Source organism: Sturnira hondurensis, unplaced genomic scaffold (genome assembly GCF_014824575.4).
Source record: "Sturnira hondurensis isolate 20B ecotype Veracruz unplaced genomic scaffold, ASM1482457v3 Scaffold0000880, whole genome shotgun sequence".
NCBI classification, from domain to species: Eukaryota; Metazoa; Chordata; class Mammalia; order Chiroptera; family Phyllostomidae; genus Sturnira; species Sturnira hondurensis.
In genome coordinates this window covers 13,376,438-13,391,769 of record NW_028073511.1, presented here as the reverse complement: position 1 = coordinate 13,391,769, position 15,332 = coordinate 13,376,438, and the positions used below count along the sequence as shown (strand labels likewise).

At 41.1% G+C, this 15,332-nt stretch overlaps 1 protein-coding gene across 1 annotated transcript in view; it reads right to left on the bottom strand.

Moving 5' to 3' along the window:
- The window catches only part of LRRC1 (leucine rich repeat containing 1), a 140,665-nt gene extending 138,250 nt beyond the window's left edge, over positions 1 to 2,415 (bottom strand). The window contains exon 1 of the mRNA XM_037055036.1: positions 1,952 to 2,415. Coding sequence (XP_036910931.1) covers positions 1,952 to 2,110 — 159 coding nt within the window. The 5' untranslated portion in view covers positions 2,111 to 2,415. The remainder of the gene's footprint in view (positions 1 to 1,951) is intronic.
- Positions 2,416 to 15,332: the final 12,917 nt, after the last annotated feature.

Below are 15,332 nucleotides of genomic sequence, written 5' to 3'. Positions count from 1 at the left end.
CACCTGAAAACTATAAAACTAATTTAAGAGCTGTAAGAGAGATAACCACCCTTACGACCTTGAAAAATGTGTTCATTTACTGTATTTAGAGAGTGCAATCCAACTATATTTTGAGCTTCTCAGAAGTTTCTATTTAGAATCAGGAGAAATCACTGACATTTCCAAAACCCATAATTCCCATACCAAGTGAAATCCCCAACATTACAGGAAAACCCACAACCTTTGCAGAAGGGAATGAAAAGCCAATCTAGTCAAAGAAAATTTTCTAGTTTTTCAAAAGAAAACAAACAAAAACACCACAAAGAGTACTGAAACATTTGTAGTTGAACAGCTTTTTACTCAATCTTTAATAACTTCATTCTGAAGCCCTTAAAAAGTATTAAGTTACATATTCTATTGAATATTTCTGGTAATTCACACCTAAAATTTATTACAATTTAAGGCTTTTAGTTAAGTGAGCTTATGACTTTTAAGCTCAATTTAAGAAAGCTGAAGGCCAGACAAGCCCATGAGTTTGAAAGTGCCTGCAAAATAATAAAAGCTTGAGAGAACTGGATGGCTTTTCTGCTTCTAAGCTAAATAAAGCCTGGGGGGCTTTGCAGAGATCCTAGTGAGGATAATCCCTATGATTACACTGAGCAAAGCATCCAATCAATTCCACACGAACCAAGGAAAATTAATCCGAGAAGAATAACAACATTCAAAATATTGAGAAAAGCACAGTTCTGCTTTTTAAAACTTAACTCTGTCAGCTCTGGAGACCAGATCAGGTCATTCTAACAAGTCAGAACATTTGAATTTTGAGTGTTTCTGTGACGTCTTGGCTTTCTGTTAACTAAAGGACAAGCAAGTTATCTGCGTTCCAACGCTGAGGGCTTCAAGTCCTCTCCAGACTCTCAGAGGCCTCCCTACTTCCTGCACACCTTTGCATTATTGCACACTGATTTCCTGTACATCCCTGGATTTGGGATACCTTCCTCCTTAAGGGTTACTCAAGCTAAGCTTCCGAGGCAAGCTCGAAGGTTAAAGGTTTGCAGTTCCTGACTTACAATTAAAGCACAGCTTGTGTTGCTCGACAAGTTCGGCCGCATCAAAATGGATAATTTAAATAAAACACACTACTGCTAGGGCGCGAGTCCGCGGGCTGAGTGTGGCCGCTGCCGGAGAGGGGTCTGCTCGGCGGGCCCGCGGGGCAGAACCTCTGCTGGTGCTCACCGCGGCTGCTTCCACACAAGAGGTCCACGAGGGCAGGTCCAAGCGGCGGGTACCTGGGCACCTGCCCTAGCTCTCCGGATGCAGCTCTCCTCCTGCCCCCGACCCCCACCCCCTCAAACTCTCGGCTGCTCCTGGGGCTAAGGTGGGGCGGCCAAGCCACAGCTCTCCCATGCACGATACACCCCGATGAGGCCCGGAGCACATTCCTCGCAAGATGCACAGATAGAGCGCTCACTTGCGCCAGCCCCCCATCTCCAGGTCCTGGAGGACCTGGAGGACCTGCGCTGGACAAAGAGGAGGCACTCCGGGGCCAGTGGTTGGGGAGCGGCGAGCGGCGTTCCGGTCCTTCCAGCAGGAAATAGCCCGAGCCACCTGGCTCCTTACCTGCCCGGGCAAACGTGCCAGGTGTTAGTACCTAGGCGTATACCTAAACTACTTATCTGCTCAGAATACTTCCCCAAATCGCGCAGGCTCTGATGACTAATTAAAAAATATCAGGTTGATTTGTATAAAATGGAAAAAAAAACTTTTACGGAGCGAGGGGTGGGAGGAAATAAAAGGAAGAAGCAGGTGGATGCAGGTAGAGGTGGTTCCAGTGGGACCTGCCGGCCTGATCTAGAGGTTAAAAGAGGACAAGTGGCGAGCAGAGGGGACAGGAGAGAGAGGAGGAGGCGAGGGCTGGTCAGGCTCGGCTGCGCTCCCCTTCGGCGGCGCTCAGGTGAGGCCGGGCACTCACCTCGGGCAGCTCTCGGAGCTGGTTGGCGTCCAACAACAGCTCCTCCAGGCTGCGGGCGTAGCGGTAGATTTCCTCAGGGACGTAGACCAGCGAGCAGTGGCGCTTGTCGATGGTCTCCACATGACGGTTGCACCGCCACAGAGGGATGCAGTGGAACATCGCCGCCTCCACCGCCGGGTCCCGAGCCGCGGAGACCCGGGCTCTGAGCCCGCTCCGCCCGGCGGCTCCGCTCCGCCCGCTGCCCACACCGCGCACGTTGGCTCCTGTGCTCTCTCGCTCCTCGCGCAGGCCTTCGCGGCCTGAAACGCTCCCAGGAACCTCCGGCGGGAGCCACAGCCTCGTCCCAGCGCCCCGGCCCGCCAGCCGGTGCGTCCCCTCCCACCCTCCAGTCTCCGCGCCGAGGCTGCTACTGCCGCGCCGAGCTTCCTACTCCCTGGCTCCGCGCGACTGAGCCTGCGCGCTAGTGGGCGCGCGCGGAGGGCGTTACCCGGCCCGAGGATGCTCCGCTCCGGGTTTTCCTGGCGACCTCGACCAGGAGAGGGTCGTGGAGCCCCGCGGCCTCAGCGGCCCCTATCCCCCTCTACTTAGACTAGGACTTGAAGACTCTCTGGCCCTCTGAGGAAGTCACACTGCGAAGGAGACTAGTGCAAAAATGAGGCAGGGGAGAGGGAGCCAGAGAAGAGTAGAACAACTTTGATTTTTAGTTTTACTTAACTGGCTCCTCTTCTCGCACGCTCCCCTTCCCCAAAACAACTTTCCCTTCCGGGGTCAGGCTGGACCGCCCCGAGGCGTACCGTGTGCGCACTGGGCTCCCCGAGCTACGGGACAAGGCGTGGTGGTGAGGAGTCCCCGCCGCCCTGGCCGCTGCTTTCTTGGCCACTTGTGTGCTCGCTGTTGACAGAAGCCCCAGAGTGTGAGTCCCGCACGGCGGCCCGGCCCTTGCCGTGCCCTCTGGTCCGCGGGCACCGCCTGCAGGCAGTGTAACCTGGGAGCACATCTTCAGTAATCATTGTTCATATACATAGTAAAAGGAAACCCCCATGCCATCAAAAGCGTAGGAGAGAGCTTGAGATTCACATAGGTGAAGATGTACCCCGGCAGGGACTCAGACGTAAAAATGAGCTCGCAAAGGTGAGTTTCTGAGCCTGCTCTGCCTGGCCAGATGTTTGGCTCCTGACAGTGTAGTCTAGGCTGGTGTGGAGGTACAAGCCGTGGGAGGTGGTGCAGATCACGCGGGGACCGCCTGGTGATCATGTCCATCCACCTCCTGTTGTCTGCACCGACACCCAGTCCCTTGCAAAGGGTATTTTGCAGTCCAGGAAACAGTAGCTGGGAGGACTCTAGAGGGAATGGACAATAACGACCATTCTTTCACCCGTGTTCATACTCAAGGACAAGGGCCAGAACCCTAAATCGCCCCTCTGCCCCTGTAACTCTTTGTGTCACACAATCTCGCAGTAACAAAACTGGCTCTTTCAAAAGGGGTTGCCCACCAGAGCAAAGCCAATCACGTTGATGAATTTGTGATTCTTCTGGCTGCCCCCTAGTCCTCAGACTTTCCCCTTCCAGTGCACTCAGATACCAGGTTTCACCTGTCAACTTTGCCACCCTCATTTCCGCCTCCAGCTGCCAAAGATAAAATCTACAGCCACCAATCCGCACTTCTGCAGGAGACTGAAAGTTGAGCACGCTCAGTGGCCAAAATAAATTTTGGTCTGAAACACATTTTCTTTTTTTGTTTTTTGTTTGTTTCTTTGTTTGTTTTGGCAAGACATGTGGCTTCACAGACTCTCCTTAGTTCCAAATTTGCACAGGACAGTTCCCACCATCACCGCTTCCCCCACCCCACCCCCTACCCCCGTGAGTGGAAAGAGGACTCTTCATTTCAACTCCACTAAGGGTATTTCCACCCAAGCATTGTCCCCTTAACTCTTTAAACCCAAACAATCTCTAAACTCCATTGCCCCACCCCCTTCACACTCTCCTTTGCTTGTCCTTGTGTGATTCCTACATTCTCCGGAAAGGTTATCTGGACTTTGAATCTTAGCCACTCTTTTTTCATTCTTGCATTCCGGAAACTCACTTTGTGCCACCTTTAACAAAGCTGTGGCTCCTGAGAGTCTGAGTCTGCCATTGTAGTAAGCAAGCCACTGTCTTTGCAGGTTGGAAGGGAAGGAAAGGGGAAAGGAAGCCTCCCTCACCTTAATCTTCTATTGACTTCCAGAGAGTATCACACTAGATTATTTTAATAGATACTAAATGTATTTTAAAGATGTGGCTGATCTTTTTTAAAATTAAAATTTCGCTAAGCATTCTCTGTGTGCCTCTCCATGGTGCTTACACTTCCTTGTGCTATGTTATCACCTTAATCCCAAGAAGTCTGTGACCTCTTGGAGACCAGGAACAGCCTCACTTGCTTTGTAGATCCCTGCAACTACCACAGTGCCAGATGCTGACTTCCTTTGTTTCCAAGGATCTGCCAAGACTTTGAAACATTAGTCTGGTAAGAGAGGGGTAAAAATGAAAACACCTTGTCAACTGAAGAACAGGGAATCAGTTTTTTTTTATCCTTCTGAAGAATAAGTTTTCCATGTTGATATAATTTCTAGTTTCTTCCCCATATACAAATGAGTTTTCTACAGAATGTAAACAAAATTTAAAAGATCATCTAAATCAATTTCTTTTTGGTTAGTGCAATTCATTCATGTTCAGTGTGAACCATTTTTCACAGCCTTTAGGGCTAGAGAGGACTAGCTTTGAAATTTGGCTCTGTAGAATTGGACACGTTGCTTAATTTTTTTTTCAATGTATGGTTGCTTCTCGTTCATCCCCTGCTGGGAACTGGCCTGCAACCCAGGCATGTGCCCTGACTGGGAATTGAACCACGATCATCTGGTTCACAGGTCCGTGCTCAATCCACTGAGCTACACCAGCCAGGGCTACGTTGCTTAACTTTTATAAGCCTAAATTTTGTCAATCTCAAATGAGGACATTGGTCTATGGGTTGTTATCAGAATTAGAGGAGATGATGTAAGTAAAATGCTTAGCAGAGTGTCAGGCACACATTGATTGTTTCAATCAACAAATATTCAGTATTCACTGTGTAAGCAAGCCTTCTGGGTGGCCCCCAACCATTTCCATCTCCCAGTTGGTCTGTGTACTCAACTTCTATCTTTCGGTGCCTCAGATTACTCACTTTTGGGAAACCAGCTCTGTGTTGAGAAGCCCAGTAGAGAGGTTCACATGAGAAGGAATTGAGGACGGCTGATAACAGCCAGCAAGGGACTGAAACATCTTGCCAATAGCTGTGTGAGTGAATAATTTTGGAAGTCAATCCTTCAGCCCCAGTCAAGCCTTCAAATGACTGTAGCACCAACCAATAGCTTAACTGCAACCTCGTAAGAGACGCTGACCCAGCACCACTCAACAGAGCCGCTCCTGGATTCCTAGCCCTCAGAAATTGTGCAAAACAATGTTTGTTATTTAAGCTGCTAAGATATGGGGCAATTTATCACATAGCAACAGATAACTAAAAAGGGTACATACTGTGTACAATGCATTGTGTTGGATACAATGAACCAGAAAGGCCTTGTCCTCATGAAGCTTCTACTCGGAGGTTAGGAGAATGATAGATGCTAAATTAATGTTCTATCATTACATTCGCTAAGCACAATTGTTGTCCTTAACTTTTTTCAATTGAAAAGGCCAACGTGATAGCTGGTGAGATAGGGACAGAAGGGGGTTCAGCAGTTTCAGCATGTGAATTTCAGAGTGAGACACTACCTCCCACCTCTCCGTTAGGGTGGTTAGAAAAAGATTGACAGTCTCAAGTGTCACTGAGGATGTGGAGCAACTGCAGCTCATGCATTTCATCGCTCGTGGGAGCGTAAAACCGTAAAACTGCTTTCAGAAAATAATTTGGAAGTTTCTTATAAGCGTACCTACTCTAGTGATCTAGTCATTCTACTCCTAGATGTTTATATACAAAATAATGAAAACATATGTTTATACAAAGACTTGTCTACAAATTTTAATACCAATTTTGTGAATAATAACCAAAAAATAGAAACAACCCAAATAGTTATCAAAAAATGAATGAGTAAATAGAGTATACTATATCAGCACAACAGAATAACAACAATAAAAAAGAACAAACTATTAATATGTGAAACAACTAGGAAGAATCTCAAAAACATTGTGCTGAGCAAAAGAAGCCACACATGAGTACATACATACCATGTGATTTATATATATATATATATATATACGTGTACATGTGTATATATATTTGTGTGTATATATATGTGTATATATATGCATATATAGAGGGGGGGGAGAGAGCACGAGAACTTATACAAGTCAGCACCAAAACAAACTCAATTAAAAAATGAGAAAAGGACCTGAATAGACACTTCTCCAAAGAGGACATAAAGATGGCCAACGGACATATGAAAAGATGCTCACCATCACTAATCATCAGAGAAATGCAAATTAAAGCCACAATGAAATATCACCTCACACCTGTCAGAATATCTGTCATCAATAAATCCACAAACAATTGCTGGCAAAGACGTAGAGGAAAGGGAATTCTCATGCACTGCTAATGAAAATGCTGATTAGTGCAACCACTGTGGAAAACAGTACAAAGGGTCCTCAATATAAACAACAAAGTAGAAATGAACTTTAGATACAGAGAACAGACTGACAGATGCCATAGGAGAAGGAGGTTGGGAAGCCAGGTAAAAAGATGAAAGGATTAAGAATTACTAATTGGTAGTTTCAAAACAGTCATGGGGATGTATACTAAGGCATAAGGAATATAGTCAACCACACTGTAATAACTACATATGGGGTCAGGCAGGTACTTGAAATGTCAGGGGGACACTTTGTAAAGTACATGATTGTCTAACCTCTATGCTGTGCACTTGAAACTAATATAAAACACTCTTGAAAGTAAACTGGAATTAAAAATAAAATAAAAACCACTAACAACATCCCATAGACAATGCATAAATACATAAATACATCAATTAAAACTTAATGTGTACTTCAAACAAAAGTAATTTTAGGCCGTGTACAGATATGAGAGTTAACTCCAAGAATGCAAGACATTCCAAAATCTACAAAATTTCTGAATTTAGAATGTTAATATGGTGCAGTTATTTTATAACATTAGAGACAGGTGCTAATATTTTGGTGGAGAACAAAGCTATGGACAATTCAGAGAAGTATGGCATTTAGCACACATAACTACAAATAAATAATAACCTAATAACCATGAAATAATAAATTTTCATAAATGAAAAGAAAATGAAAACATAGAACCAAGAGTCCTGGCCAGTGTGGGTCAGTTGGGTGGAGCATCACTCCATACACCAAAAAGTTGGGGGTTCAATTCCTGCTCAGGGTACATACATCGCTGCTGCAGGTTACATCCCCAGGGCTGGCGCTTATGGGAGGCAGGGTAGGGCAACCAATTAACAATTCTCACATTAATGTTTCTCTTTCTCTCTGTCTCTCTCTGCCTTTCCCTCGCTCTAAAAATCAATAAACATGTCCTCAGGCAAGAATAAAATAAACTTTTAAAAAATAGAACTAAGAGAACACTAAAATAGAGGCCCTAGCTCCACATGCCATCACATTGGGGATTACATTTCATCATATCAATTTGGGGGTAGGGGGTCACAAAAATTTAGTTTATAGCATCTTATTTTCTCTTTGGTAGATGGCAGCTGAAATTTGTTTTCAGTTATTTCATTCTTAACTGAACTATGTAGAAGGTGAACTACACCTGCATAATTAAGGAGTCAGCCAGAGATATGCAGTAAATAGAGTTTATGTGCAGAAATTGCAGTTTCCGCATGCTCAATCCATTCTGAGTTTCCCTTCTCTCTTCCTAGCTACCATGGTCACCCCAACTCTGACCAAAGGATCCTCGAGTCAGTCAGACTGCTCTAAACATTAACTGTTTTTATTTACACATTAAATTGTATCTGTTTTATGCAATGGAGAATAGTGGCTTTGCATGTCCAAATCATAAAAACAGAAAACTCGCCCACTGGCATTTCTTAAGTCCAAGCAGAGACCCCCTCAGTTTATGCTTCCTTTCGGCGGTCACTCTCCAGTGCCTTCGGATAGTTCTTAAATTTTTTTTCCAGCATTATAATGGTTACCTGTGGGAAAATTTGTCTGATAGTAACCACTCAGTCATTACTGAAAGAAACACTTCCCTGCTTTTTATTATAATCATTGATTTACTCAGTTTCAGAGATTGTAATCGTAGGTGAATAATCCAAAGTTTCATATCACAAAGACTTTAATCTATTCCTTCATTCAGAGGAGTTATAAATGAGCAATTTGAGTTTCATCTGCTTTCCTGTTTTTCTCAATCGCTTAATAAATGTGTGAATGGTGAGTCAAATATTGAACATTTTGCCTTGGTGGAACGGAGCCAAGCCTATCTCTCAGACGGGGGCCAAGTAAAGAACTCATAATTTTACATAGAATTTTCACATCTGCCACTACTAGGGATGACATCTTGAGTGAATCATAATAACTCCAAAATTCATTTTCTTTATTTTTACAAAAGAGATGAAAAAATGTCACCCTTGAAAAGCTGTTGAAAATCCTGGGGATTAGAGTTGTGGAAAGATCTTTCTGTACTGCAGAAAACTACACATTAGACATTACTCATTGTCAGTGCTTCTGTCCTAGTCACCAGCCAATAGAAAGCCTGTGGTGTGTGTGCTCTGTTTGGGTAAACAACATACAAATAATTCGATTCATTGACATGAGACTGTAAAGAATTTGAACATGAAAGACATTACACCAGAGGGGCCCAGTCAAAACCAGAACCTGCCACTGAATCCACTGCTTCCCAGGCTTCTGTCTCTGTTTGCAGAGACAGAGGAACAGAAGCTGATGGGGTGGAGCCCAGAGGAGGCCCTCAAGCAGCCCTTCTCAAGCTGTGGCTTTACATTTACATAATGACTTGTTTGAAAGATCTATTAACATGTATCTTCTCAACTGGTCAAAATGTATTTTTCAGTCATTTAAGTAAACACAGATACTTCATTTATTTTCTATCTTTATCCCCAAAGGATTTAAGATCATACTGACCAGCGTATTTAATAATAATAGTTCCTATAATATAAATTAAATCAATATGGACACTTAGTCTTCACACGAACACCTACTTCAAAAAAATAAGAGAAAAGATGTTAAGAAGCAGAACTGTGCTCCTCATAATAAGCAGTACCATCCAGACAATTCAAATACCACTACTAATAAAAGTAGGTAATAAAATAAACTTAAGGATGTCTTTATTTCTCCAGTTAAGTTTGCACCATCTATAAAATTGGTATCACTTTGATTGGGAAACAACACCAGTTAAGCTATGTCAGAATAAAATATTATAAAGTTATTGAAAAAAGCTTTTTAAAAATTTCAGCTTTATTGAGGTCTAATGGGCATATAAAATTATAAGGTGTTTAAAGTGTGCATTGCATCATGGTGATGTGACATTGGGAAAGGATTCCTCCATCTAGTGAATTAGTATATCTCACTTCACATACCCATATTTCGATTTTTGGTGAGAATATTTAAGTTCTACTCTCTCGGCAACTTCCAGTTATATAATACAATGCTATCCTCTATAGTCACCCTGTTTTGCATTAGATCCTCAGAAATTACTCATCTTATAGATGACTAATTTGTTTCAGTTATAAACTGAAAGTTTGTACCCTTTTACCAACCTCTTCCTATCCCTTCCCCCTCCCACCTGCTCCAGCCTTGGAAACCGCTTCTCTGCTCTGTTTCTGAGTTTGACCTTTTTCAAAATTCCACATAGAAGTAATACTCTGCAGTATTTGCTTTCTCTGTCTGACTTAGTCATTTAGCATAATGCCCTCAAGGTCTACCCATGTTGTTACAAAGGGCAGGATTTCCTTTTTATTCGTAGCTGAATAACATTCTCTTGCAACTATATGTACACCACATCTTCCTTATCCTTTCATCCACTAACACATTGCTTCCATCTCCTGGCTATTGTACACGATGCTCTAATGAACACGGGAGTGTGGATATCCCTTCAAGATCTTGTTTTCATTTCCTTTGTATATACACCCAGAGCTGGGATTGCTGGGTCCTATGGTAGTTCTTGTTAATTTCGGGAGGAACCTCCACACTGTTTCCATAGTGCCTCCACCGAATTACATTCCCACCGGCTCTTCACGAAGACTTCCCTTTTCTACACATACTTGCCAACACTCACGATTTCATTTTTGTGATAGCCATTACAGCAGGTGTGATGTTGACTGAGGGTTTGATTTGAATTTCCCTGATGATTAGTTGTTTTTGAGCACCTTGTCAGTATCTGTTGGAGAGTTGGATGTACTCTTTAGAAAAATGTCTATTTAGTTCCTCTGTTCATTTTGAAATAAAATTATTTCCTATTTTGCTGTTAAGTTGTATGAGTTATTTATATTTTGGATATTAAGTCCTTTTTAGATATATGGCTTGAAATATTTTCTTTCATTCCATGGGTTGCCTTTCCATTTGGTTGATGGTTTCCTTTGCTGTGCAGAAATTTTTTGGCTTGATGTAGTCCCACTCCTTTATCTTTGCTTTGGTACCTTTTCTTCTTGGTGTCAAATCCAAAAAATCTTTACCAAGACCAATGTCAAGATTACTTTCTATGTTTTGTTCTAGAACTTTTATCATTTCAGGTCATAACATAAGTTGTTAATTTATTTTGAATTGATTTTCATGCATGGTGTTAGATAAGAGTCCAGTTGTCTTTTGCATGTGGCTGCCCAGCATTTTCAGCATCATTTATTAAGGAGTCTATCTTTTCCTATTGCATATTTTAGTCTCCTTTGTCATAAATTAATTGGCCATGTATGCATGTGTTTATTTGGGGCTCTCTATTCTGTTTCATGTAACTATGTCTGTTTTTATGCCAATATCATACTGTTTTGATCACTATAGCCTTGTAATATCATTTGAAATTAGAAGCTTGATGCCTCCAACCTTGCTCTTCTTTCTCAAGTTTGCTTTGGCTATTGGGGTCTTTTGTGCTTCCATGCAAATTTTAAGATTCTTTGTTCTGTTTCTGTGAAAATGATATTAATATTTTCATAGGCATTGCATTGAATCTGTTGATAACTTTGGATAGTTTATACATTTTAACAGTGTTAATTCATCCAGTCATTTATCTGTCTCTTCAATTTTTTCCATTGAGGTCTTATGATTTTCATTATACACTGCCTTGGCTAGAAAAATTTTTTAATATTTTATTTTTAGAGAGAGAGGAAGGGAGGGTGAGAGGGAGAGAAACATCAGTGCATGTGAGACACACCTACTGGTTGCCTCTTGCTCACCCCTAACTGGAGACCCAGCCCACAACCCAGACATGTGCCCTGACTGGGAACTGAGCCAGTGACCTTTGGTTCATAGGCCAGCACCCAATCCACTGAGCAGCACCAGCCAGGGTTGTTAAACGTATTTCTACACACAAGGTCTGTCCAGAAAGTATGCAGCCATGTAATATGAAAAACAGAAACATTTATTGAAGAAGATACAAGATACAAGAAACATTTTACATAGGACAATGAAGTCTCAGTCCCCTGCAAAGGAGGCACCGTGGGACCTCACACAGTTCTCCCAATTGCCATCAGCTGTCCCATCATATCCTCCTGAATCTCATCAGTGATCTGAACTCTCTTCCTTTTCAAAGGCTATTTTTGTTTTGGAAAAAGCCAGAAGTCACAGGATACCAAATGTGGGCACCCCGCCCCAGTTGTAGGGGCCTGAGTCACCTGAGTGATTTGATGTTTTGACAAAAAAACTCTGCAGAAGACATGATGCATGAGCAGGCGCATTGTCATGATGAAGCTGCGAATCACCAGTTGCCCATGGCTGCAGCCTTCTGAATCATCCAAATAGTTTCTGTGTAGGAAGGTTCAAGCTTAACACAAAATCTGATGCATATTTGTTTCTCTACTCACTCAGTAATTTTGAATATGATGACCACACAGTACACACACTCACTCAGTGGCATCTACCATCTCACTAACTAGTACAGTGAAGTCATCATTGTTCATGCGTGTGCATTCTAGTCCACTTTCCTTGACTTCCAGGTTACATCAATGTTGTACAAACTATTCCTATTATATTAATAATAATTGGGGGTTTTCTGGACAGACCTCATAATTTATTCTTTTTGATACTATTGTAAATTGCTAATAGTTTGTTATAGTGTGTAGAAACACAACTACTTTTAGTCTATTTACTTTGTATTCAATGACATACTGAATTTGTTATTAGTTTTAACTAGTTTTTTTCACAGATTCTTTAAGGTTTTCTTCATATAATATATTATCTACAAATAGGGACAGTTTTACATTTTTCTGATTTGGGTAATTTTAGTTCTGTTCTATTCTATTCTATTCTATTCTTTTCTATTCTATTCTCTTTTGCCTTATTACTTTGGCCAGATCTTTCAGTACTACATAGAATAAAAGTGTCAAAAGCGGGCATCCTGCCCTGACTGGTGTGGCTCAGTAGGTTGGACATTGCTCCACATACTGAAAGGTTGCTGGTTCAGTTCTCATTCAGGGCACATGCTTGAGTTGCAGGCCAGTTCCTCAGTTGGGTATGCAATTTTTCTTTCCCTGTCTAAAAAATACATACATCTTTAAAAAAAGAGTGGGCATTCTGTTCATGTTCCTCATCTTTAAGGAAAAGTTTTCAGTTTCTCACCATTGAGTATAATGTTAACTTTGGGTTTGTCATATACAGATTTTATTATCGTGAGGCACATACCAACTAAACCCAGTTAAATGAGAGCATTTATTATGAATGAAGCCAAATTTTGTCAAATGCTTTTTCTACATCTATTGAAATTACCATATAATTTTTATCTTTATTTTGTTAATGTAGTATATCACATTGATTGCTTTGTGGATGTTGAACCATACTTACATCCCTGGAGTAAATCACACTTAGTCACAGTGTATAATTCTTTTAATGTATTGTTGAAATCAGTTTGCTAATATTTTACATCTAGGGTTCTTTACATCTATGCTCACTAGGGATAGGTAATTTTATTTTCTTATGGTTTCCTTGTCTGGTTTTGGTATCAGGGTAAGGATGGTCTTGTAAAATGAGATTAAATGTGTTGCAACCTCTTTTTTTTTTGGAAGACTTTGAGACAGATTGGTATTAATTCTTCTTTAAATGTTTGGTGAAATTTACCGGTGAAGCCACCTGGTCTTTGACTTTGGTTCATTGAGAGGTTTTTCAATACCGGTTAAATCTCCTTACTAGTAATTGATCTGTTCAGACATTCTATTTCTTTATAATTAAGGTTTGATAGGTTGTATGTTTCTCCATTTCTTCTAGTAAAGAAGGTTTGATAGGTCGTCAGATTTGTGAACACACGATTGTTCGTTCACAGTAGTCTTCTATGATCCTTTTTATTTCTGCGGCATCAGTAGTGCTGTCTCCTCTTTTATTTATAATTATATTTTGGGGTCCTCTTTTTTCTTGCTAAGTCTAGCTAAAAGTTTGTCTATTTTTTTTGATGTTTTCAAAAAGCCAGCTCTTAGTTTTATTCATCTTTTCTGTTGTGTTTTTAGTTTCCATTCCTTTTCTTTCTGTTCTGACCTTTGTTATTTCTTTTCTTCTAACTCTGGGCTTTGTTTTTTCATCTTTTTCTAGTTCCTTTAGGTGTAAACTTAGGTTGCTTATTTGATATCTTTCTTTTAATTAATGTAGGTATTTATTACTATGAATTTTCTTCATAGGACTGCTTTTGCTGCATCTCATATGTTTTGGTGTGCTTCATGTCTATTTTCATTTGTCTCAAGTAATTTTTAAATTATTTTTATTTCTTCTTTGACCCATTATGTATTCAGTAGCATGCTTTTTGATATTTATGTATTTGTGAATTTTTCAGTTTTATTTTTAGAACTGATTTCAAATTTAATATCATTAGAGTTGGAAAAGATACTGCTGTTATTTCAATCTTCTTAAATTTATTAAGATCTGTGTTGTGGCCTAACATATGATCAAAACTGGAAAATATTCCATGTTTCCTTGGGAATTTGTGTTCTGCTACTCTTGGGTAAATGTTCTCTATATGTCTGTTATACCAGTGTGTCTGGTATCACATCCAGTTTAAGTCCAGTGTCTCCTTATTGTTTGTCTGGATGGTTTACCCATCACTAAATGCACTAAAGTCTCCTACTATTATTGTGTTTCTGTCTAGTTCTCCCTTCAGGACTGTTAATATTTGCTTTGTATATAGGTGTTTTCTTGTTGGGTGTATAAATATTTATAAATGTTATTTCTTCTTGCTGGATTGACCTTTTTATCATTATGTAATTATTCTCTTTTTTCCCTTATAATAGTCTTTGGCTTAAAGTCTACTTTGTCTGATATAAGTATAGTTACCCCTGTGTTTTGGTTTTCATTGGTACCAAATATCTTTTTCATTTCTATCCCTTTAAATCTGTGCATGTCCTTGAAGCTAAAGTGAGTGTCTGGTAGGCAGCATATAGTTGGGTCTCGTTTTTTAATTCACAAAGCAACTTTATATCTTCTAATTAGAGAATTTAGTCCATTTGCACTTAAAACAATTATCAATAGGTATGGACTTACTATTACCATTTAATTAATTGTTTTCTGGCTGTTTTGTAATTCTTTTGTTGTTGTTGTTTTTATCCTGCTCTTGACCTTAGTGATTTGATGATTTTATGTAGTGATTTGCTTAGATTCTTCCTCTTTATCTTTCATGTAATTACTACAGACTTTTGCTTTGTGGTTACTATAAGGCCTCTATAAAATATTTCTATTTCTGCCAGTCTTTTTGAGCTGATAACAGCTCAACTTTGAACACATTCTAAAGTTCCATATTTTTACTCTCTACCCCTCATATATTTTGTTTCTAATGTTGCAATGTACGTATTTTGTCTTGTGTATCTGTTAAAAATTATATAGTTATAGAGTTGAGGGGAAGATGGCGACGGAGTAGGACAAAGGATTTAGCTTCCCTTCACGCGCCGGAGAAAAACCAGGCTGCTCTGCAGAGGAGCACAGCGAACACCCAACAGGAACCCAGCATATGGGACGGCAGGACCCCAGAGAGTATAGTAGACACTGATAACCAGAGGTTGAGGAGAGGAGACGGACCTCAGATCAACAAGGTAGGAGGGAACAGCGCAGAGGCTGAAGGCCCTTCGCCGGACAGTGCCAGGGCCCCGTCAGGGCCGCCTTGATATCTGAGAGCCGAGGGAGGGCAACAAGGACAACCCTATGAGAGAACTAGTCACTGGCATCCTCTCTAACCAGCAGGGTGCAGATTGGAAAACACCAGGAG